The sequence below is a fragment of the Pelodiscus sinensis genome, chromosome 5 (assembly GCF_052426305.1).
Source record: "Pelodiscus sinensis isolate ZL-2025 chromosome 5, ASM5242630v1, whole genome shotgun sequence".
In the NCBI taxonomy this organism is placed as follows: Eukaryota; Metazoa; Chordata; order Testudines; family Trionychidae; genus Pelodiscus; species Pelodiscus sinensis.
Window position 1 is genome coordinate 62389488 of NC_143056.1, and position 24648 is coordinate 62414135.

A 24648-nucleotide genomic window follows, 5' to 3' on the forward strand; every position below is an offset into this window, starting at 1 on the left:
AGGTGCAGCATGTGAGCAAGAGGCATATAAGATTTTTGTCTAGACTACAGGGTTTTGTCGACAAAAGTGGACTTTTGTCAACAATACTATACCTGCGTCTACACAGCCTCTGAGTTCTGTCGACATAATGTCGACAGAACTTGGCAGTTTTGTCAATGGCTGTAAACCTCATTCTACAAGGAATAACGCCTTTTGTCGACAGAGTTCTGTCGACAGAAGGCTTTATTGCATCTACACTGTCCTTTGCGTCTATACTGTCACGTCGACAAAGTGGCTTGCTCTGTCGACAGAACTGGCTGTAGTCTAGACGCTCTTTGTTGACAGAAGCTTTGTCGACAGTATCTGTCGACAATACTTCTGTCGACAAAAGCCTGTAGTCTAGACATACCCAAGGGCTGTGTCTAGACTGGCCAGTTTTTCCGGAAAATCAGCCACTTTTCCGGAAAAACTTGCCAGCTGTCTACACTGGCCACTTGAATTTCCACAAAAGCACTGACGATGTCATGTAAGATTGTCAGTGTTCTTGCGGAAATACTATGCTTCTCCTGTTCGGGCAAAAGTCCTTTTGTGCAAAACTTTTGCGCAAAAGGGCCAGTACAGACAGCCCTGATTTGTTTTCTGCAAAAAAGCCCCGATCGCGAAAATGGCGATTGGGGCTTTTTTGCGGAAAAGTGCTTCTAGATTGGCACAGATGCTTTTCCGCAAAAAGTGCTTTTGCGGAAAAGTGTCCATGCCAATCTAGATGCTCTGTTCCGAAAATGCTTTTAACGGAAAACTCTTCCGTTAAAAGCATTTCCGGAAAATCATGCCAGTCTAGACGTAGCCTAAGTGTTTGGGACTGCTACAATACAGAAGAAATGAATGTGGTCTATCAGCCTTGCTTCTGATAGGCTAGTGATTGATATACCAAGACAATCTATTTCACATGATAGCAACCTGATGACCACACCTGTAAAGAGTTGTAATATTCTAGGTTGCAATTTTGATGGCTTGATGGAGATTCTAGCCACAATTGAATACAGTCGGTATACTGCAGGTGCACCTGCTGACACCAGGGGATGCACGGTCCTTGGGGAGATTTGCACTGGGGAAGATGTCATCAGCAGAGAATATGCAGCTGAGAATAAAGCAGGGACTTGCATGTTGGTGCTGTGCATTACGTTACTCATGCTGATCCAAAGCAGGAATGAATGATTGTCTCAGAGAATACATTGTCCCTCTGGGATGAGACTGAGGTGCAGTAATGCAGACCTTTCCTAGTCTCCCAGTACTGGCTTCCCATGTGCCATACAAGACGTTGTAAATTTCTCTGAGATTTCCTTTACCCCAAGTAGTGAGGCACAGCTGATGCCCAGTGTCTTTGCTGCCTGTGGACCTGTTCACCTCACATAATGCCCCAGGAGATATTTTGGACCAGTCTTCATCGCTGATGACAAAACTCCATGAGCAATCCCCTATTTCAGATATTATACCCCTGCATCATATTGAGGTACTGTTCGAACTCTAAGTAGTAAAACTTGGCTACTTTTTACAGAGCCCTTTATGTCCAGTCTTTCCATTATATGTACTTCTGGTGGTCCTTGGCTTTCACCTTCCTGCTGGGTTTTCTCCATCTTGGGATCTGTTGAGCCTGGGCCTAGCTGTCACCATGGATATGCTGACACCTATTTTGAGGGAAATGCTTGTTTTAGACTTGATCTAATCTCTGTATATGGCACACAGATACTATGCTGATAGATGCCATAGAAATCTGGTTAATCATCATAAGCAATGTGCCATTTGACAAAAACTGTCTTACGGTCCACACACTGACCTTGGAATCTGTGTGAAACTGAACTCCAAAATGTGTGTGGAAGCTAACATTTTGTCACAACTTTTAATGTTACTTTGGTTGCCAACATGTTTGAATGTGCCAAAATTCTCCTGTAGGCTTGCAAACTGATCTGTGCAAACAAATATCGCTCTTGGGTGTCTAGTTCCCTTTTTGCATAAAAATTTACTGATCCACACTTGACTTTTTGTGCCCTTTTAGGCACCAGAAAACAAGTACAACATTAAGCATATATATTTTCATCCCATTTCTGAAAATCATTATATTTATAATAAAATAGCTAAACGTGTTCTTTAATTTTGAGGGTATGTTTACTGGTCTGTTGCAACAGAGCAAATGGCTGTTGTTTCATATGTAAAGACTTTTAACCTTTGAACTGAATTCAGTCAAGAGGAAATGCCTGCTTCTCCCATAACATCAACCTATACAAAAAGAGGACAATGTTAATGAGTAAAAGCTGTATAGAATTAACTTAAACTTAGAAGATTGCCAATTTGGTTGTTGAATTTGCTCATTTAGACAAAGAGCAAAATGCACTTCAGTTGCTCAGATGAGCTATTTCTATCTCTTCAGACACAAAATCCATCTGTCTATTTTCTTTGTTCTTCTTTCAGGTTCTTAGACAACTATTGTTTCTTGAAATGACCAAATATCAGTATCACATAACTTGCACAATAAGTATCCATGTCCAATATAGCAAGCCCAAAATTATGGTGCATACCACCTTTGCTGATTTGATCTCCTACAATATTTTAGTTAAAAGAGAACCTGCCTTGCAGGGTTAACTTATCGGTGATGCCCATGGGAATATCTGCCAAGGTTGAGCACGTATTGAATCGCGAGGCCTTGCGGGACAATGTGCTGGACGTCTTCTTGTGACGGCCAAAATAGTTATTAACATGGAATCGGAATTTGTCATGAAGGGAGGCATAGATGAAAGGGTTATAACAGGCAGAGCTCATAGCAATCAAGTGACATGACACCTGAATGACATTCACGTACTTCTTGTCCAAGATGGTAAACTCCTCATCTACATCTCTGATGAGGTTCACTACCTGCAGAGGTAGCCAGCAGACAGCAAAGCACATGACTGAAATAATGAGAACACGGAAGGTCTTTTTCTTTTTATTGGTCCATTTGTCTTGATTGTGGTAGGCAGCCCCTGGGACATTCCTCTTCCTGAGGCGATAAGAAATGGCACAGTAGGAGATAGACACTGCAGAAAGTGGGAGCATGTAGGACAAAAGGAGCATTGAACATGAGTACAGCAGCCTCTCTTTCTCTTGGTGCTTCCAGAATTCTTCACAGATGAACATGTTATGGCCAATCTTATTGAGATCCAGATAATGGGTGTGCAGAGAAGTAGGCATAGAAACCACAATGGAGAGTAACCAAATGAAGGCCACTATGTAGATACAGGACTTGTGGCTTAGCCTTTTGCGAATGGGGTAAGCAACAACAATATATCGGTCCACTGCAATAGCTGTGAGGGACAGTACAGCCACAAATACAGTAGCAGTTTGCATCAAGGTGACAAAGTAACACATGAACACCCCAAAAAGCCAGCCCCGGATCTCAAAGGCATAGGATGCAGTCAGTGGGACGCAGAAAATGCACATGATCAGGTCAGCTGCAGCTAGATTTCCAATAAGGAAGTTAGTGGTGCTGTGCAGTTTTTTGGTGATGATGATAAGGAGAATGAGGAGTAAATTGCCTGTGCAAGCCACTGCAACCAGAGTGGCGTAGAGGGGAATGAAGAGGGGCTTCAGGTCAAAGAGGAGGTCAAGGCCAGTGAACACAGGGACCGAAGTGTTCTTCAAAGTGTTGTTTGGTAGCTGATCATGTGCCATGTTGAGTTTCACGTCTGATGACTGTTACTTATCCTTGCCTTAAACAAATTCAAACAGGGAAAGCTTGTTAGTACAAAAGAAAAATGGGTTCATGTGCTTCTTTATCAGTTTCTGTCACAGGCAATCCCCTGATTTCAAGGCCTGAAAGCTAAGATGTAGCCCAGGAGCCTATAGGCTGACCTAGAAAGAGGGGTCCAAAGGAGGCTTGCCTTTGTTTCCCCCTGACTCTGAGCTAGCTGCATGCCTGTAAGGTTTCTTGGATTCTGTTAGAATAGCCTGAGTTCTGCTCTGAATTACTTTGGCTGCCTAAGGGACTGCTATGGCACCAACAATTCACCAGAGTGCAGGGAAACCCCAGCCACACACCTTTCTCCCTGGCGTTAGGGGACTGAGTGGCATGGGAGTCACCACAGTGCAGGAGGACTCCTGCACACTGAGATGATCCTTCTATAGCAGGCTACATCATCATCATTTTTTGTTATGCTGGTGGTGCAGTGCAAAGCAGCCTGAACCTGGAGAAAGTGTCAGGTTCCAACCTTGTATCTTACCTGGTCCATTAGCTCAATCCCAACTAATGCCTAAGAGGCTCTTTCCACCTCTGGCAAGTGAGCCAGTCAGAGCTACTGGTCATAAGATTTCCATCTCTCAATGTACTTGGGTAGTCCCTGTGATCTGTAGGTCCATCCTACTTATTATTTTTTGCTGCATTGCCATGGCACTGGGAGGCTCACAGTGCATAGCACAAGGCACTGTACAAACATGTAACAAACAGAATGGTCTTTGTCCCAAAGAGCTACAGCCCAAGAACCTGACTCTCTCATAGCCCTCATACCAAACAGAAATGGCTCAGTCCTTCTTATCTCTAATGTATTTATCTTCACAAAACCTTTGTGAGGTACAGAGTTGCTATTATTGTCTCCATTGTACAGTGGGGGAATTGAAGCACAGAGAGGCTAAGGGACTTGCCAAATATCATGCAGGAAGTCTGGAAAAGCAGAGAACTGACCCAGGTCTACCAAGTTCTTGATTAGTGTTCTAACCATACAACCATCCTTCCTCTCTAGAGTTTAGGTGCTGCAAAGGAACCTTACATTAGGTGTTGCACTGCCACAGGGGTGTCAATGAAACGCAGGCCTTAAATATTTCAAATGTTAACTTATCTTCCAGGCAGCGGCACCTAGGAAAGTGACTGAGACAATGAACATATCTCCTTCACAGTCTGCTAAAGCGTGAGAAAGAGCAGTCTAATATATTACTCGTGTCTCGCTCTTCTCTCAAGCCCATGTTTTCCGTGAGGCATGGCAATGTACGCTAAGCTTTGAGATGGGCTGGCTTTAATGATGGTATCTGCCATTTTAAAATTGTTCAAAGAGGAAGACACAAAGGACAGAGTTGAAAGAATTGTCAGAGCAGATAAATCTGACAGTTCAGCTCATGCTCAATCTCACAACATGCTCCAGTTTGTCACTACTATTTCACACAGAGCAGCTCATTATCCTTTTGTCACTCAGACAGTCGTTCAGAGTCAGACCTCAAGAGCAGTGGTTCTCAACCAGGCGTACATCAGCTAATCATTTTTAACAGGCTACGTGAAAAGCACTGGCAAAGGTAGTACAGACTAAAATTGCATACAATGGCTTGTTTATACTGTTCCCTATAGTATACTATATGGCTACGTCTAGACTGGCATGATTTTCTGCAAATGCTTTTAACGGAAAACTTTTCCGTTAAAAGCATTTGCGGAAAAGAGCATCTAGATTGGCACGGATGCTTTTCCGCATTAGCACTTTTCGCAGAAAAGCGTCTGTGCCAATCTAGACGTGCTTTTGAGCAAAAAAGCCCCGATCGCCATTTTCACGATTGGGGCTTTTTTGCGCAAAACAAATCTGAGCTGTCTACACTGGCCCTTTTGCGCAAAAGCTTTTGCACAAAAGGACTTTTGCCCGAACGGGAGCAGCATAGTATTTCCGCAAGAAGCACTGATTTCTTACATGAGATCGTCAGTGTTCTTGCGGAAATTCAAGCAGCCAGTGTAGACAGCTGGCAAGTTTTTCCGCAAAAGCAACTGCCTATCAGTGTTTCTCAGCCAGGGCAGGGTTAACAAGTTACTTTATACTTATAAAAGGTAAAAATGAGAAAGTGAGCCTTTTCTCAGTGATAGCCTGCTGGGGTACTTTTGTATTTTTATATCTGATAAAAATAGATTTTAAGAGAAGTAAAACTTGAGGTATGCAAGACCAACCAGCTTCCTGAAAGGAGAACAGTAGTCTAGAAAGGTGGAGAAACACTGCTACAAAGTTGCATTTTATTGTCCCCTCTCCCAATTCTATTTCTCTATACCTAACATATCTCTCTAGTCCGGCCTGTCTCCCTCTGTTCTGTCTCTTCATTCCTGTTGGCTCTGACATTCTCTAAATGATCTACCACCATTTCCACAATAGAGGAAAACAGAACTTCTCATCCTTCTTCCCAATCCCATTTCACTGTCCTCTTTGTCTTGCAGGCATGAAGCTTGTCATCAATTCCTTCTCTCTTCTTCTCAACCCAGAGCCAGATTCTTCTTACATTGGGCTGCTTCTTACTTGCTAATATCTCTAGGATGTATCCTTTCCTCTCCATCCCACTCAACAAACACCTTGTCTAAGCCTTGGAAGTCTTACCCTCTGACTACAGCAACCCCCTTCTTTATGGCCCCTTTGCTTTTCATCTCTTCCCATCCCCTCAAGTCTGCTCAGTTTGTGTCTGTTAAAATCATCTTCCTTTCTCACCACTTAGACCGTAGGGTCTGATTTGTCTTTGCCCTGAACAGTGATCTACACCAGTGCAAAGTGCCCCTGAAATGTTAAACTCTGCTTTAGTGATGTTTTGTACTCACTGTACACTAACATGAACTCTTGTAGAAGGTGAAAGGCAATGGAGTACCAGACTACAGTCACTCCCCTCTGGGAATCTCTACATTGACTTCCTGTTGGCTTCCTTGTTGTGAAATTTAAATTTTTCACTCTCCCTTTCCAGCCTTTGAATAACTCTGTCCTCTTGTCCCATGTATCAGTTATACCATATTGATTAAATACCCTTTTATTTTACAATTTACATATACTTTTTGTTTTGATGATATATACCTATTTTCTCTTTTGAGTAATCTTCAAAGATAGGAATAACACTAGCCTAACCAGCTAATTCTGATCTCTCACTGGAGTTAATCAGGAGTAATTCCAGTGAAGCGGGTAGAGATACATCAGTGTTTAAACTAGTGTGAACACAAAATCAAATCCTGAGACTTTTAGTGTAGGAGACGAAAATTACTATAGAACGGTGAAGGGTATATTATACACTGAGACTTATACACAGAGCTTTCTGTGCATTAAGATGAAAATATACCCTATTCCTCCAATGAAAATACAGTGAATATTGCTCTGGAATGACTGGGGTATGGATAAGCAAGTATTAGTGACTTTCTGCACAGTCCTTCCAGTGTTCAAAAACACTTTGTCTAGATTAGGGCTACTCAACTATGGAAGCCCTGGGGGCCACAGTGCGGGACTGGGAGATGGGTTGGAAATGGGGGGGACTACGGCCTATAATGGCAAGGAGAAAGGAGGGTCAGGGCACAACAGGGAGGCAAGATCAAATCAGTATCTTAGATGCCTATATACAAATGCGAGAAGTATGGGTAATAAGCAGGAAGAACTGGAATTGCTAACCAATAAATACAACTATGATATCATTGGTATTACAGAAACCTGGTGGGATGGGACGCATGATTGGAATATTGGTATGGAAGGGTACGGCTTGCTCAGGAAGGACAGACAGGGAAAAAAGGGAGGAGGGGTTGCCTTGTATATTAAAAATGTACACACTTGGACTGAAGTGGAGATGAACGTAGGAGATAGCTGTGTAGAGAGTCTCTGGGTTAAGCTAAAAGGGGTAAAAAACGAAGGTGATATCATGCTAGGAGTCTACTACAGGCCACCTAGCCAGGTGGAAGAGGTGGATGAGGCCTTTTTTAAACAATTAACAAAACTATCCAAAGCCCAAGATTTGGTGGTGATGGGAGACTTCAACTATCCAGACATATGTTGGGAAACAAACACAGCGAGGCACAGGCTATCCAATAAGTTTCTGGACTGCATTGGAGACAACTTTCTGTTTCAGAAGGTTGAAAAAGCTACCAGAGGAGAAGCTGTTCTGGATTTGGTTTTAACAAATAGGGAGGAACTAGTTGAGAACTTGAAAGTGGAAGACAGTATAGGGGACAGTGATCATGAAATAATAGAGTTCATGATCTTAAGGAAAGGTAGAAGGGAGACCAGCACAATTGAGGTTATGGATTTCAGGAAGGCAGATTTTGATAAGCTCAGAGAACTTGTAGGTAAGGTCCCATGGGAAGCAAGACTGAAGGGAAAAACAACTGAGGAGAGTTGGAAGTATTTCAAAGGGACGTTGTTAAGGGCCCAAAAGCAAACAATTCCGCTGTGTAGGAAAGATAGAAAATATGGCAAAAGACCAGCTTGGCTTAACAAGGAGATCTTGCATGATCTCAAAATAAAAAAGGAGTCATATAAAAAATGGAAACTAGGACAACTAACAAAGGATGAATATAGGCAAGCAACACGGGAATGCAGGGGCAAGATTAGAAAGGCAAAGGCACAAAATGAGATCAAACTAGCTACAGGCATAAAGGGAAACAAGAAGACCTTTTATAAATACATTAAAAGGAAGAGGAAGACTAAGGACAGGGTAGGCCCACTGCTTAGTGAGGAGGGAGAAGCAGTAACAGGGAACTTGGAAATGGCGGAGATGCTCAATGACTTCTTTGTTTCGGTCTTCACCGAGAAGTCTGGAGGTGTGCCTAACGTAGTGAATACAAGCAGAGAGAGGGTAAGTTTAGAAGATAGGATACACAAAGAACAAGTTAAAAATCACTTAGGAAAGTTAGATGTCAGCAAGTCACCAGGTCCTGATGAAATGCATCCCAGGATACTCAAGGAGCTGATAGAGGAGGTATCTGAGCCTTTAGCTATGATCTTTGAAAAATCATGGCAGACAGGGGAGATTCCAGAAGACTGGAAAAGGGCAAATATTGTGCCCATCTATAAAAAGGGGAATAAGAACAACCCAGGAAATTATAGACCGGTCAGTTTAACGTCTGTCCCAGGGAAGATAATGGAGCAGGTAATTAAGGAAATCGTATGCAAACACTTGGAAAGTAATAAAGTGATAGGGAATAGCCAGCATGGGTTTGTGAAGAACAAGTCATGCCAAACTAATCTGATAGCTTTCTTTGATAAGATAACGAGCCTTGTGGATAAGGGAGAAGCGGTGGATGTCATATACCTAGACTTTAGTAAGGCATTTGATACGGTCTCGCATGATATTCTTATTGATAAACTAGGCAAATATAACTTAGATAGGGCCACGATAAGGTGGGTGCATAATTGGCTGGATAACCGTAGTCAGAGAGTTGTTGTTAACGGTTCTAAATCCTGCTGGAAAGGGATAACAAGTGGAGTTCCTCAAGGGTCTGTTTTGGGACCCGTACTATTCAATATCTTCATCAATGATGTAGATATTGGGATAGAGAGTACTCTTATTAAGTTTGCAGATGATACCAAACTGGGTGGGGTTGCGACTTCTTTGGAGGATAGGGACATAATTCAAAATGACCTTAGCAAGTTAGAGAAATGGTCAGAGGTAAACAGGATGAGGTTTAATAAAGAGAAATGCAAAGTGCTCCACTTAGGAAGGAACAATCAGTTCCATACATACAAGATGGGAAGCGACTGTCTAGGAAGGAGCATGGCGGAAAGGGATCTAGGGGTCATAGTGGACCACAAGTTGAATATGAGTCAACAGTGTGATGCTGTTGCAAAAAAAGCAAATATGATTCTAGGTTGTATCAACAGGTGTGTTGTAAGCAAAACTCGTGAAGTCATTCTGCCGCTCTACTCTGCACTAGTTAGGCCTCAGCTGGAGTACTGTGTCCAGTTCTGGGCGCCACATTTCAAGAAAGATGTGGAGAAATTGGAAAGGGTACAGAGAAGAGCGACAAGAATGATTAAAGGTCTAGAGAACATGACCTATGAAGCCAGGCTTCATGAACTGGGCTTGTTTAGTTTGGAAAAAAGAAGATTAAGGGGGGACATGATAGCGGTTTTCAAATATCTAAAAGGGTGTCACAAGGAGGAAGGCGAAAATTTGTTCCTCTTGGTTTCTGAGGACAGGACAAGGAGTAATGGGCTTAAAGTGCAGCAGGGGAGGTTTAGATTGGACATTAGGAAAAAATTCCTAACTGTCAGGGTGGTCAAATATTGGAATAAATTGCCAAGGGAGGTGGTGGAATCTCCCTCTCTGGAGATATTTAAGAACAGGTTAGATAGACATCTGTCAGGGATGGTGTAGGTGGAGCTTGGTCCTGCCTTGAGGGCGGGGGGCTGGACTCGATGACCTCTCGAGGTCCCTTCCAGTCCTATTATTCTATGATTCTATGATTCTATGATTCTACAGTCAAGTCCACAAAAGGCTCCCAAAAAAGTATTATATTATTAAATAGGAATGTTCCATAACAATGTCTTCCCTATACATATGTATTTATCACCATATAATTATCCATGGTAGAATATCTTCTCTCCGGTTTCTTTTCATGGACTACTGGTTCCCCAGTGCATTTATCCCTAGTGATTCATACTGCTGTGAAATCAGGCCTTTTAGCAAGCAGCTCTCACCTTTGACAATTATGTTTGCCTTTTATCCTCTCTATGTTCTATGGAGTTGGCACCTGAGAGCCATCAATTTTATAACGCTTCAGGGACAACAAATTGAAGGAATTGTGAAAGTAGAACCTATGAAGAAAAAGATGTGTGAATAAGTCTCTCTCAACATGGCATGTATCTCAGTAAAGAAAAGAGGCGCTCAGCAACGGCTAGCAGACAACTCAGGTTTTAATTTCAGCAGGACCTCCCCATTCCATAAATAAAATCAAGAGGGGAAAGATTTAGTAAATTTGTGGAAATAAACGACACCAATATAGATACCATTATACCCAGTGATTGCAATAGCTTCACTAGATCTGTGTGTACTCTCAGGAATAGCATTGATTTATCAATGAGTAGCCAGTGTAGCTGCACTGAATCTGACCCCTACTTGTTGATAAAGGCAAACTGAGAATTGGATCAGCTGAGATAATTTAGGTTTATTCCTGCTCCAGGCATGTCCTTGACTATGCTTTGGGGTTGGGATCAGTGCAACTACACTGCAGTACAGACAAGACCTAGGCTGGAGATTTTATATTTTGAATGTCTGTGCTAGCATCCATTTGTCATGCAATATGTTATTCTGTTATTTCTATCATGTACTGAGTGAGTCTTTCTGTGTGATATTTAAATGTTCAGGTTGGATGGATTTAATGTTGTTTGTTTTTCTTTTCCGAAGTAAAACCAATTATTCCTCCCCAAGAAATGTTTAACATTTCTCACAGGACTAACATTGTTGCATCTTTCCGGATATTAGATGGCAATAAATATTTTATTGCCGTCTTAATGATACAGTTGAAGGCCCAGATTTTTAAAGGTATTTAGGCATTGCTCCATTTAGTATTACAAGGTCTAACTGACGTAGGACCCTAAAGCTCATTTTCAAAAGGAACATGGGCATTATGGCTAGATCTAGGTGTATAAGTGCCACTTTAGATGCCAGAGGCTAAAATTTAGATTATCTAAACCCCCACTCAGTTGCCACCAAGGCCTAATGGGGGCTAACGTCCATAAGCGTCCAAGGTTTGCCACTGAGTATGCACACAGCTAGTGGCACCCCAGTCACATGTATGTTGCACACAGTGTGTATCATTCCTGACTACTAGTGGCTCCTTGAGGTTGCATTGACAAGATCCCTGTGCAGAAGGAGGCTACCCCAAAATCTACCCAGGTTTGTCCCCTTCCTCATAATGGGGAGATGGCATGATCAAAACTAAGTAAGTGTCATTGTGAACTGGTCACAAAGTGGGTGCGGGAATTTATAGCTGTTGTGTTGGCACATGGGGAGGAGGGTGTTATAATCACACATGACAGTCACTCCTCTCAGATTTGGTCCTGCAGCCTCTTCATCATGATGCGGGTGTGTCAAAATTGAGAAAGTGATGTTGCACTTTGGCACATGGAACAGGAGGCAAGTCATAGCACTACTTAGTTTTGGTCCTGTCACATGCTATCATTTAGCAACTCAACTCCCCATTGCACTAGATCACAATGCCACTCAATTGTGGATCCATAGCCTCTCTATCGTGATGGAGGGCAGAAGAGCTAAAACTGAGCAGTGCTACAACGCACAAACCCTTGTGCACCTGATTATAAAGCCACTCATTCATGGTGCGTGTACACAGTAGCGTTATTCTGAAATAACAATGGGAGCATCTACACAGCAATTCCATTATTTTGAAATAAATTTGAAATAACGGATGGCTTATTCCAACTTCTGTAAAACATTCCACAAGGAATAATGCCTATTCCAAAATAGCTATTTGAGAATAGCAGTAGTATGGATGCTCCACTGCTGCTATTTCGAAATAGCTCCTCCCCAGGGCCATTCAAAGTAATTACTCCCCAGTGCCTCCTAGGATTCTAAATCAAGGTAGCACATCCATTTTAGAGAAGCCTGCCTCGGACTAATTTTGAGGCTTCCCTGTAGGCTAGACACGCTATTTCAAAATGAGAGATTTAGGGGTATTTCTTCCAGAATAACTTATTTCGAAATAAGCATGCAGTGTAGACATACCCTCAATGATGGCTCCTCCACCCTTCTGTCAGTGCTGCAACCCTCACATGCTACTATAGTACCTAGTGCTCCTGCTCTTCTCAGCACTGGAAAGCAGGATGGACCTGTGTTTGCAAGCAGGGAGAGGTAAGGAGTCAAGACCAGGGCGGGGGGAACCTGTGTTGAGGCTTCTGGGAAGGGGTGGGTATAGGGTCTTATGGGTTGGGGGGGGGTCATGCTAGTGAATGGTATGTTCACCCTTCCATGCAGCTGCATAAGTTCTGATGCCCAGGTGCTGAGCTTATGCCTAAGTCCCAGTGGGATCCTCAAACTAGGCTCTCCACTTACCTTTCCTCAAAGCTCCGATCGGGTAAACACGTTCACAACACACTCACCAGATTGGGCCTCACACAAAACACAAATGGAGGAAGAGGTGGTTCTGCCCTCCAATAACATTAATTCAGAACTTAGAAGACTCACAAAATCCCTAGTGCCTAATTGCTTGTTCTTAAGTTCCATGATCTGAGGTACGGTCTAGGAGGTTTGTCTGTAATCATGGGAGGATAAAGGGAAAATAGTGAAAGAGAAAATGTATGTATGGAAATGTATACAAAGAATGTAGGTCATGCTTGCAGGATAGAAGAGTCATCTGAGGAAGTAATGACGCTGAAAAAATTTGTCCCCAAATTATGGCTTGTGGGTCAAGCCCACTGGACCCTTCTGTCTGGCCCCCGAGCTCTCATCTTGGGAAGCTAGCCCCCAGTCCGTCTCCTTCTGTCTCCCTTCCCCCATAGCCTCAGCTTATCAGGCCACTAGCCCTGATGTTCTGGGTAGCACAGCTGTAGTTCCAGCCAGGTGGTACATCTGCAGCACCACAACCCCTGATGTTCTGCATGGTGCAGCTTCATCTCTGGCCAGATAGTGTGGCTGTATCACTACTACCAATGCCAGTGCTCCAGGCAGGGAACAGAGGGGTTGGATTGAGGCAGTGGGCCCCAGGAATGGTCAGGGGGTGGGGTGTATGGGGATTGAATTGGGAGTGGTGGGTCCCAGAGAGCAGTCAAATGCTGGGGAGCAGGATTGGATGGGGGACAGCCTTCCATCCAGCCTTCCATACAATTTTTGAACCCTGATGTGACTCTCAGATCAAAAAGTTTGGCCACTTTTGCCTTATAATGATAGACTCAAAGAGCTCAATCTATTTAGCTTCACAAAGAAATGGTTAAAGGGTGATTTGATTACAGTGAAAGAGATTTTTGTTTTTTAATTTAGGGCATATCTAGGAAATTATTTTAAAATAACTTTTTCCAAAATAATAACTCCCAAAATAACTATTTCAAAATAGTATGTCCATACTACAGGAAAGTCTCAAAATTAGTCCAAGGCAAGCTCCCTTAATGTGGATGCACTACCTCAATATAGAGCCCCAGAAAGCTGCCTAAACCAGGAATGACTCTGGGGAGTAGTTATTTTGAAATAGCAGCTGTGGAGTGTCCACCCTACTGCTATTTCAAAATAACTGTTTTGAAATAAGTGTTATTCCTCATGGAAAGCAGGAGTTGTTGTTATGAAATAACCAGCCCCTTATTTCAAAGTAATGGGCTTGGTAGTGTGGATGTTCCACTTGTTATTTTGAAATAACTCCCTAGGGTAGACCAGGACTTAGAGAAAATATTCATCCTTTGAGCTTCCTGCCTGAAGACGTGCATCTTTGCTTGCATGTTTTCCACCTCTTTGACTGGCCCTAAGCGTCCAGTCAATAACTCATAGAGAAAGTTTCATATTGGGTGAAAATATAAATATTAGAGATTTGTGCATCTGTCCATCTGTTTGTGAGTCTGCTTGTTCAAGAACTCCTCCTAAATATTAAGAGCTAGGGCCACCAAATTTGATATGCAACTTCCTCTTCTCCTAACTTAAGTTAGATCAGGGTTTGGTTGTGCCAGGACAACGGGAAGCACTGAGAAAGGGACTGTTTTCCATAACATGGAAAAAGAGGGGCTGTTTGGAGGAATGCAATACTGAAAGTGGCCACTAGGGGCAGTGAGCACACAAGGGAGAGCTATCCTGCAGAGTGTCCACTGGGGGCAGCCATACCACCAAAGGAGTGGCCAATCTCTTGCCTGCCACTAGACTAGGTAAGTCAGTATTTCTCACCCAGTGGTATGAATACCCTTCGGGGTACTCGAGAAAAGTCCCGGGGGGGAGGGGTATGTCAACACAACTGAAACTTGGAGAAAACTGAATTTTTGTTTTAAGTTTTACAGTGCTTTGTTATTTTTCTACTTTTTACATCCAAAATTTTCATCACCTGCCCAGCTACGATTAAGTTGTTTAAAGAAATGTGTTGCCATGGTAGAAAAAAAAATTGTGTGTCTGAAAACTGTAGGTACTGGGGGTATATATATATTTTTTAAAGTGGTACTTTATTTTAAAAAGGTTGAGAAATGCTGGGGTAAGTAGCCCTCCCTACTCCAAACTCTTCCTCCCTCTCCAGCCCGTGGCTGCAGCACTTCAGGAAAGGAGAAAAAAGGCCCCTGATATCAACCCTTTCTGAAACAAATCACCTGTGTGATAAGCAGATTGCAATGGATCCCCTACTTTGGTAATAGTTGGATGGTAGATTATTTGCTTTCCATGGTGATTTGCTTTCCTGTTTTGTGTCTCCCGTGGTTATCTTAGGGGTCGGAATAAGAATAAGGTGGGAGCATGATGTTAAGGCAATTCTCTGAGGCAGATAGTATCTATCTGTCTTTCCTATGGCACCAAGTCTCCATACAGCCATGTTGGTGTGTTTCTTTTTCAGTCAGGTTTTCTCTCTCGGGGTATATCTAAACTGCAAGCTTCTTTCAAAAGAAGCTTTTTCAGAAGAGACCACCGTGGACCAGGAGCATTTGGTGTCCCAGGGTGGGTCCTTGGAGCCCTGTTGCTGCTCCCTGTGTGGGCCAGGAGAGTCTCGGGAGGCTTGTGGCTGTGTCATGGGTCAGCAGGCCTTTAGAAATCAGAGCCACGTGGTCAAGATGCTGCTACAAGGCCAGCTTCCTACCACAAAGGCTACTTCAGGGTACCTGCAGCTTTAAGAGCTGGCAGGAGACAGGAACTATAGAGTCCTGATTAGCATGGACAGAATGTCCACCAGGGTACCTGTGCTTTTTCCTGGAGGCCTCTTCTTTTGAAAAAACTTCCTCTTTCATGTCCCCACACATCTTTTTCTGAAAGAGCTCTTTCAGAAAAGATGTTCTTCCTCATAAAATGAGGTTTACCAATGTCAAAAAAAACTCCTGTGTTCTTTTGATTTTCTTTCAAAAGAATGCAATAGCAGTGTGGACGTAAATGAAGTTTTTTCAGAAAAACTGCCATTTTTTCAAAAAAAAACCTCTGCAGTGTAGACACACCCTCAGTTGGAGGACAGGGCTCCCAACATGCCCAGTGTGGCTAAAGCTAACTAGATAGTAAGCCAGGCAAGAGTTTTGTACCAAAGTGTGGGAAAGGAGAATGGCCATGCTGGGTATAGTTAGTACATTTAATGCCTTTCTATCATACAACTGCAACCTTATGAGGCCAGAAGGGGTCTAGAGCTTTTGAACTTCAGTGGAATAAGTATGCTTCATAAATGTTTTTCTTACCACCAGAGCTTTCCTCCAAACTATCTCACTTCACATAGAAGAAGTGTAGAAGAGTTAATGCAATGAAAAGAAGTGATATTGTATGCTAAACTTGCCTCCAATAATTATCCTGATCATAAAAATCCTTTATTACAAGACATAGAAAGTGCCACCCAAACATCAAGACAAGAATGAGAGGGCTGTCTTCCTTAGAACTAAAAAGAGATTTTTTGTAAGCATTATAAAAATAACTGGAAAATGCATTTGAGACATTTATTAAGTATTCATTTTTCACCGCTGTATACTTGAGAGAAATGCTAACGACAGTTTGCTTGAGAAGTGTTAAATGTACAGTTTGATTTGGCAAGCAGAGTTATTGAATGAGTGCTCATTACACTCTTTGGCTGTGTCCAGACTAGTTTAAAAAGTGTTTCATTATAAGCAGCTAACATGTCTGTAAAGATGCTAAACCTTGCCTACAGTAGCTGCTAAGTACTAATCTGATTCTTTTAAAAAATAAAAAAAAAGACTTTAAGCCTCATCTAGGCAGGACTTGTCTATGTTTGGTCCACAATTTGATAGTAAAGCGGGGATTTTTTGAATGAAGCTGAATATGGTGTCCCTCCGCCCCCTATATCCCAGTATTACACAGATGTTGCTCTAGCATGACATGTCTCCAAATCATCACATTTTCCCCTCAATTATTTTCCCCTTAGAACAATCAAGTGCTTTGTCTCTTTGAATACCTCAGCCTGTCTCTTTGCCGTGCATTGCTCAGTTTCCTCGCTGCAGGGCTGAAAGACTTTTTGTTTTTCATTTTAGAGAAACGTATTTAGCCGTTGGGCTTCCCAGCCACATCCTGCTGGTAAGAGTTCATCTTTGCTTACATGCATTTCCACCTCTTTGACCAGCCCTAGGAGGCCACCCAGTGGCTCACAGACCCAACAGTGCATGGGGAGGAGGAGCTGTCAGGTTGGCTCCTGCCTGTCAGTATTTATCTGCAGCAGAATTTTCCTGTTGCCTAAGAACAAAGGGTTTGCTCTGACTGAATGCTTGGTAAGCCAAGAGAGGCCACATCCAGCCCATTTCATTAGACTCTGGCATCTAATGTTGCTTTTGCCTTTAGTCCTCTCCTGGCTTCCTTATTAGAAGGGTTTTGTAAATGGATCTAGTGCCTCCAGGAAGGTGGTGTAATGAAATAACTTCATTCAAAGAAGTGGAGGCAGGTGGTTGCATCTGGTTTAATGCAACACCCAGTGTGTGCCTGGATGGGTCATTTCACTGTGGTTAGATGATTCGCTTGGTACCGCACTGTGCTTTAGTGGCTAAGGGAGGGGGGCCAGTATGGAAGTGCTATAATCCCAAACTGGAGACTCACCTTATTGATTGGGCTCCTACCATGGCCATTAATATTATTGGTTATTTATATTCCAAATGCAGCTAGGAGCTCTAGTAATGGAGCAGCATCCACTGTGCTAGGTGCCTTATGAACAGAACAAAAAGATGGGTCCCTGCCCTCAAATCATTTGCAGCCATAAGCAGCAAGTTATATGAACCTGTGGTGCCCTGGCACTAGGAATGTTCCCAGCCCAGGACCGGCCTCAACCAAAACTCATTGCCTGCTTTCCCCTGTCACCCCATGTGCTTTCCTGTGAATTCCCTGGCTTTAAATTTCCTGGGCAACTGAAAATGCCCCAGGTGACCCTGCTGCTACCACTGGCAGCACAGCCAGGCTACAGCAGCCTCCTGCTACTTGTTCTCCCTGGCTGCCAGCACATGCATCCCTGTGGCCCAGGTGAAGAGGGACACTGTCTCCATAACCTGTGCTGCTCCGCTGCTGGGAGCAATGCACTGAGATACACATACCCCCTGCCACAAGGACACATATGTTGGCAGCTTCAGGGAACTAGCAGCAGGAAGCTGCTTTAGCTCCACTGTGCTGCCAGTGGTGGAGGTGGAACCCTGGGGCATTTTAAGTCATCTGGGGGTGGCAATTGGGGCTGGGGACTCCCAGGGGAGCACATGGGGCAGCAGGCAGACAGCAATGCCTGGAGATCTGTGGCCCCCTAGGAGCCACTGACCGAGGGGGGTGCCCCAGGTAAGCACAGTACCCCCATTGTCTCCCCCACACTTCCTTATGCATCCCACTCCTTCCAGAGCCTGCACCCTCTTTCCCCTGCCAACCCCCAAACTCTCTCTCACAGCTTGCATCCAGGACCCGCATCCTTACCCAGCCCATTCCAGAGCCTGCGCCCATCACTCCCTTCTTACCCAAATTCCCTCCCAGAGCCCACACCCCTCCCTAACCCAAACCTTCTCTCAGAGCCTTAGGCAAGGGGGGAGGGTTGTGGGCTCTGAGTATTTTGGGCATCACCAAAAATTTCTGCAAACTTGCCACTCTTGTTTGCAGCCTAACTAGAAAATTGGAAGAAGTGAATTGTGCCTAGGAATGCTCATGATACCATCTACATGTGGTGTTAGGCTCTAAGGTGCTGCTAAACTATTTGTTGGTTTTTAGTTTTTCCAGTTACAGACTAACTCGGCTACCCCGCTGAAGCTTTAGATTGTAAATGTCATTCAGTGCAAACCCTTTACTCCAGGATGGAGATCAGATTGGTGCAGCCAAGGGAGGAGTCTGGATTTCTCAGGGTCCAGCTGGGAACCTTGGGCATTTCCTGGGGTCAAATAACTCATTTATGTCCACTCCCACCATACTGCAGCTCTCTGCCATAATCCCACGTACCCGGCAGACTGGAATTCAATAGCCAGTCACCCATGTGCGGGGGTAAGAGAACGGCTGGGGCTACGAACTGCAATTTCCCCTTCCACTAGTGTCCTTTGCCCTGCCTAAACAGCTGCTTTGCAGACTCTCTGGTGGTAGAGACCAAAACCCAGGCCTGGAGACGGAGGGGATCCGTGAAAAAGAGGACCCAGGAGCGGATCTCTCCCACACCAGCCTAAGCTGTTCTGGGGTAGTAGGCACAAAGTGTAGTAGGGAACCTGAATTAAGTTAAAACCTTGTTCGTGAATTAGCGCTGACATAGCAGACTCTCCCGCATTAAAGACCTCGTAAACAGGACGGGGAGTTCACAGGATGGGGATTTTGGAACATCACTCGCTCCCCTAAAAATTGCTTAGAACAATTTTTCAGGGAATTGGGAATCTCTGTGTTGGTGCTGCAGAATTACAGAGCAGAGGGGGGGAGAGCTGGTGGACGGGACAGGCAAGCCTGAAGCCTAGTGGTATCTACTTTTTTAAGAAGAAATGTCTTGGTGGAAGAGCCTACCCTCCTGCTAGCAATGTGGGGAAGGGGAGTCCTCGCCTTCAAACCAGCTTTGGTTATTTCAAAGCTCTCCTAGAAAGTACCGTACGCCTCACTCATCGCCTGCCATCTCAGCTGTGGACACCCACCGTATTGGCTGCTTAAGGGCCGGGGCACATGCAGCGCCCTCCTGCCTTTGCCTTTGTCTCTCCAAGGCTGTGTCCAGACTCAGGGTTTTTTTCGAAAAAACTTCACCTGTGTCTAGACTGCAGCCGCGTTCTTTCGAAATTAAATCGAAAGAATGTGGCTTTTCTTTCGACGGTGGTAAACCTAATTCCACGAGGAAGAACGCCTTCTTTCGAAAGTGCTCTTTCGAAAGAAGGCGTTCTTGAAAGCAAACAGGCTTTTTAGAAAGAGAGCATCCGGACTCACTGGGTGCTTTCTTTTGAAAAAGCAGCTTGCTTTTTCGAAAGTTCCACGTGCAGTCTAGACGCTCTCTTTCGAAAGAGGCTTGCAGTCTAGACATAGCCCAAGAGAAATAGAGGCGGCACCGGTTTGCATTCCAGACATACATTGCATCGGCCGCTCTGCAACAGGGGTCCCCGCGGCTGGCGGAAAGCGAGAGCTCGCTGCGTGTGGAGTCAGGCTCGAGCGGCTCTGGAAGACAACACGAAGCTGCAGCCGGAGAGCCGCGGGCCCGCCTGACGGGGGGGAAGCCCTTGAATTAAGGAGCTGGAGGAAAAGTCAACGGTAGTTCCGCGGGCGGGGCGGGGCACCTGGCCAGCCGGAGCAAGGGAGAGCGCGCTATACCCCGTAACAGTCAAGCCACTCGGACACTTACTGAGTCAAGCCGCTGGCTGGTCCGAGATCCTCCCGCAGCGTCGGTGTGGAGGGTGCCCCGCAGCCCTTTGCTGGAGGAGCTGTGTCGCGGGGCTGTGTGTCAGGGCGCCGGCGGGGCTGTATCTCGGCGCTGTATGTCGGGCCGCTGGCCGGCAGCGCGCCGGGGTAGCCAGTCAGACAGCGCTGACAACTCGCGCCGTCTCCCGCGCGCGGACAAACTTCGCCCTGGGAGGCGAGTCTTGCAGACAGACACGGGCTAGGTGACGAATCGTGGCTGAAAAGCGTTTCCATTCAAAGGGGGCTGGGAACCCACGGGGGGGCTGCAATGTGCTTGCTGATGCGAGGAAAGCTGCCAACTACAGTCCTCCCCCCTTCCCCCGCTAGGAGGGTGGGAGGGCGGGCGGCGGAGGCTGTGTGGAAACGCTGCCAGTGTCACTGGGATTGCTATAGCAGTGGGGCGGCTGCCCAGCCTCAGGCAGGTGGGCGAGGGGCTGGTCCCCAGCTTGCCCCTAGGAGTTGTCCTTTCCCCGCGGTGCTGGAGCAGAGGGCTCGGCTCGCTACCTGCTCTCTAGCCCAGGGAGCAGTCGCCGCCGCCCTTTCGCACACTGAATCTGGGGCCCTTGCCTCTCCGCCCAGACACGATTTCCTCCCCCTGGGTGCTGAAGGAGGAAGTTGGCGATGGCCAGAGGGAGACTCCTCTGGGCGCCCAAAGCAGCCCACCTACTGTCGGGGTCCCCGGACACCCAGCTCCCAGGTACGGCCAACCAGCCGGCCATCTTGGATGTGTTCTCGGAGCGGGGGCTTCTCCCGCTGCTTTCAGTGAAGTCCCCCAGAGCCACGTCTGCAGGAGTCAGGGGAATGAGGGGGACCCAGCCGCCCATTAGCCCTTCTTGCAGGAGAAACTTCAGTACTAGGGCTTGCCCACAGCTGAGGCGACGGTGTGTCTTCTGGAAACCCCACATGTTTTACTGGGAGTAGGAGGCTGAGAGAAGCTGCCCCAGAGCAGGTCTCTGGTGGAGCCTGATGCTCTGGTCTGGAAGGCGGGCTTGTATGGCATTAGCTAGCCAGAAGCTGCCCCTGGAAAAAGCAGCTCTTCCCTTCGAGGCTTTGGCACCCTTCTCCCTGATGAGACACGGAGCTTGGGACCAGTCTGCCATCACAGGGGCATTTCTCAGAACTGTGAGGGACAGAATCGCTTTGTGGATCCAACCCACAGCTCAGCCGATGGGCACTGAAGACCAGACATTATTCCAAGGAGTGGGTGACCTGAGCGACTCCGATCCAAGTACATGTCTGCTTGGGCCCTATGGAATCTTAGCAGACCAGAGTTGGAAGAGACCTCAAGAGATCAAGCAGTCCAACCCTATAGCAGCACAGCTAAGTAGAAACAGATGTGGTGCTGCATGCCCTACAGAACTCCCATAAGTTGACAGTTCCAAATTATGACATAAAGGAACTGTGGGGGAGGGGGAGAGAACCTTAGCTGCAGCAGAGTTCCACTTTGCCAGCTGGTGTGGGGGGAAGGTAGGTCTGGTTCAGGACCCCAACACAACTTAAGAACTTCTTTAGCTAGGACTGACTGGCAACAGCTTCCCAGAGTCACTCCACTTGATGGCACCAGAAAAGAGCAGCACTTTAGTCAGTGCCTCTGATATGCCTCTACACTGGACCCAGTTCCCAGAGATGGATTTGATTTTGCTGGCACTGCGCTGCCAAGGAATTCCTCTGCACTAGTGAAACCTCCAGTCACATAGTAGAGCTGAATCCCACCCCACTGCTTCCCATTGACAGGGCAAAGCTGCTGTGGGGGGTGTTCAGGATCTGGCCTGTTGTATTTCATCAAAACTTAGCCTCTCTACCTTTTGGTTTTATTGGAAACTCTGCTCAACAATAAAACAAAGCAGGCCTAAGTTTTCTTTCCAAGGTTGGCTGTTCATAGACTTTTCATGTAACAACTTTATCATGCACCCCAATTTCTTCCACCCACAGACCAATTTGCACCTCAATTTATATCCATGGTGGATTTAACAAGCAAGATGTGCCACAGTGAGTCAACAAGAATCAGTCGCCATCTCTCCCTACAGGGTTCCACCATCTGCTAATAGTTAAATACCTTCCCAGCCGGCTGCAAAATCAAGCACATGCACAGCAGATGGTTCCAGGCTGGATTCTGGTTCCATTTGCACAGGTTTACAGTGCTATAACTCTACTGATTTCAGCGGAATTACTCTTGGTTTATACCAGCCTAAATGAGAGCTGAATCAAGCCCTGCATTTCACTGGAAAGGTATCTCCTGCCATCAAAATTTTCTCTGACATCTGGATTTTAATTCTTTTCTTCATAGATGCCTCCAAACAGTTCTAATCTCAGAATGAATTAACCAAAGAACTGAAATATCTCAGAAGTGGTTTCATGTAGAAACGCAGCAGAAAATTATATAAGAAATTCTTACCACTTGTGATTCTCCTGATGAATAAATCTGTCTTTCAAATTCAGTACAGATTTCTATTACTTCTTTAATAGGATTCAACTTTAAATAAATGAAGAGAAAAACTTTACTAGTGGGTTCTTATTTTACATGGATGCTTGCTGTACACCAGCTGCTTTTCCAATACAAAAATGTATTTAGGACCAGGGTTTCCTGTAAGTTGACCACTTGGGTGGCTACCCAGATGATTAGAAGAGCACCCATAGCTGTCAGTATGTATTTCTACTGGTCGTACACATCAGCACATGCCTTGGTGTGTAGAGACTATGCGTACGTCTACACTACCCCGCTAGTTCGAACTAGCGGGGTAATGTAGGCATACCGCACTTGCAAATGAAGCCCGGGATTTGAATTTCCCGGGCTTCATTTGCATAAGCGGGGAGCCGCCATTTTTAAAACCCCGCTGGTTCGAACCCCGTGCAGCGCGGCTACACGGGGCTCGAACTAGGTAGTTCGGACTAGGCTTCCTATTCCACGAGGTGTACCAGTAGTTCGGAATAGGAAGCCTAGTCCGAACTACCTAGTTCGAGCCCCGTGTAGCCGCGCTGCACGGGGTTCGAACCAGCGGGGTTTTAAAAATGGCGGCTCCCCGCTTATGCAAATGAAGCCCGGGAAATTCAAATCCCGGGCTTCATTTGCAAGTGCGGTATGCCTACATTATCCTCCTAGTTCGAACTAGCGGGGTAGTGTAGACATACCCTATGTGTGGTACAAGAAAGGTTAAGCACTACTGTTAGGCTGTGTATACATTGGCAAGATTTAGCGCAAAAGCACCTGCTTTTGCGCAAAATCTTGGTGCCTGTCTACACTGGCCGTGAGTATTTGCGCAAGAACACTGACGTTCTACTGTATGAAATCAGTGCTTCTTGCGCAAATACTCTGACGCTCCCACTCAGGGATAAGTCCTCTTGTGCAAGTGTTCTTGCGCAAGAGGCCAGTGTAAACAGGTAACATCAATTTCTTGCGCAAGAAAGCCCGATGGCTAAAATGAATGTCTACACTGGCATGGATGCTCTTGCGCAAAAGCAAATCTGTTGTGCAAAGACACATGCCAGTATAGACACTCTCTTACTCAAATACTCTAATGCAAAAACTCTTGTGTTTAGAGTATTTGTGCTAAATCTTGCCAGTCTAGATGTAGCCTTAGTGTATAACATCTGGAAACAAACGTCTGTTCCCTGTGCCATCATTTCTCAAGAGACTCTGCACAGGAATATGGACAGAGGAGGGTTGCATCTGAGAAGGTGTGGTCTTAAGTGGATCCTCAGCATAAAATCACTCCCTGCTTTGGCTATTCTCCTACTACTAAGCATGAGGATCCTGCTGGCTGACACAGCATTCCTCTTAGGGCAGGATCAAGTTTCCCTGCACTCTCAATTCTGATCATCATCTATTTTTTTTAATCTTGCACTTGCAGCACACTTGTGCTGTCCAGCACGTAGCAGACATTCAGAGCAGGTAAATTAACAGATACAGCACTTGCTGTAAATGTTGCCACGGGGGAACTAGCTACATTCACCATTCCTCACATGTACTGTGTGGAAGCTGAAGACTGACTGTATGTGACATCACCTATAATGGAAGGCTAAATTGACCCTGCCTTTGGGGGGGTCTATACTGAGTCACTTCAGGAAATAAAAATGGTAATAGAATGGTGTGTTCTGCTCTTTCCTTCACAAATCATACATTGTATTGAATTTCAACCAATCCAGATAAACACATTTCCATTTATAAAGCTGTAGGGAAGGAGTTTAGATCATATAAGAGGAAACATGTTTCAGAAAATGTTTAAATGTTGCAAATCATGAAGAAAGCTGCCAACAGCTGAAATATGTCCAGAGTCTAGTGGTTAATACCCAGTGACAATCCTAAAAACTTAGGAGCCAAACTTTGCTACAGCTTGCCTATTCTTTTATGGTGAGAGGCATGTGTACTCATTGATCCAGCTTCATTTTCTTATTTATCTTCCTCTCTCCCCTTTTCAGTCCTCTCTCATTTGGTCCAATCTTAGCTCCTCTATGACA

General features: G+C 45.2%; 2 protein-coding genes across 2 annotated transcripts in view; one reads left to right on the forward strand and one right to left on the reverse strand.

Moving 5' to 3' along the window:
* LOC102463330 (protein-L-isoaspartate(D-aspartate) O-methyltransferase-like) overlaps positions 1–24648 on the forward strand; it is a 105791-nt gene that overhangs the window by 33863 nt on the left and 47280 nt on the right. The window lies entirely within an intron of this gene.
* Positions 661–22628, reverse strand: LOC102462691 (prolactin-releasing peptide receptor-like). The gene is made up of 2 exons (XM_006128660.5): positions 20138–22628; positions 661–3719 (listed from the first exon to the last, which is right to left on the reverse strand). Exon 2 carries the CDS (start codon positions 3679–3681, stop codon positions 2584–2586), a length of 1098 nt encoding a protein of 365 aa, XP_006128722.1. The 5' UTR covers positions 3682–3719; positions 20138–22628; the 3' UTR covers positions 661–2583.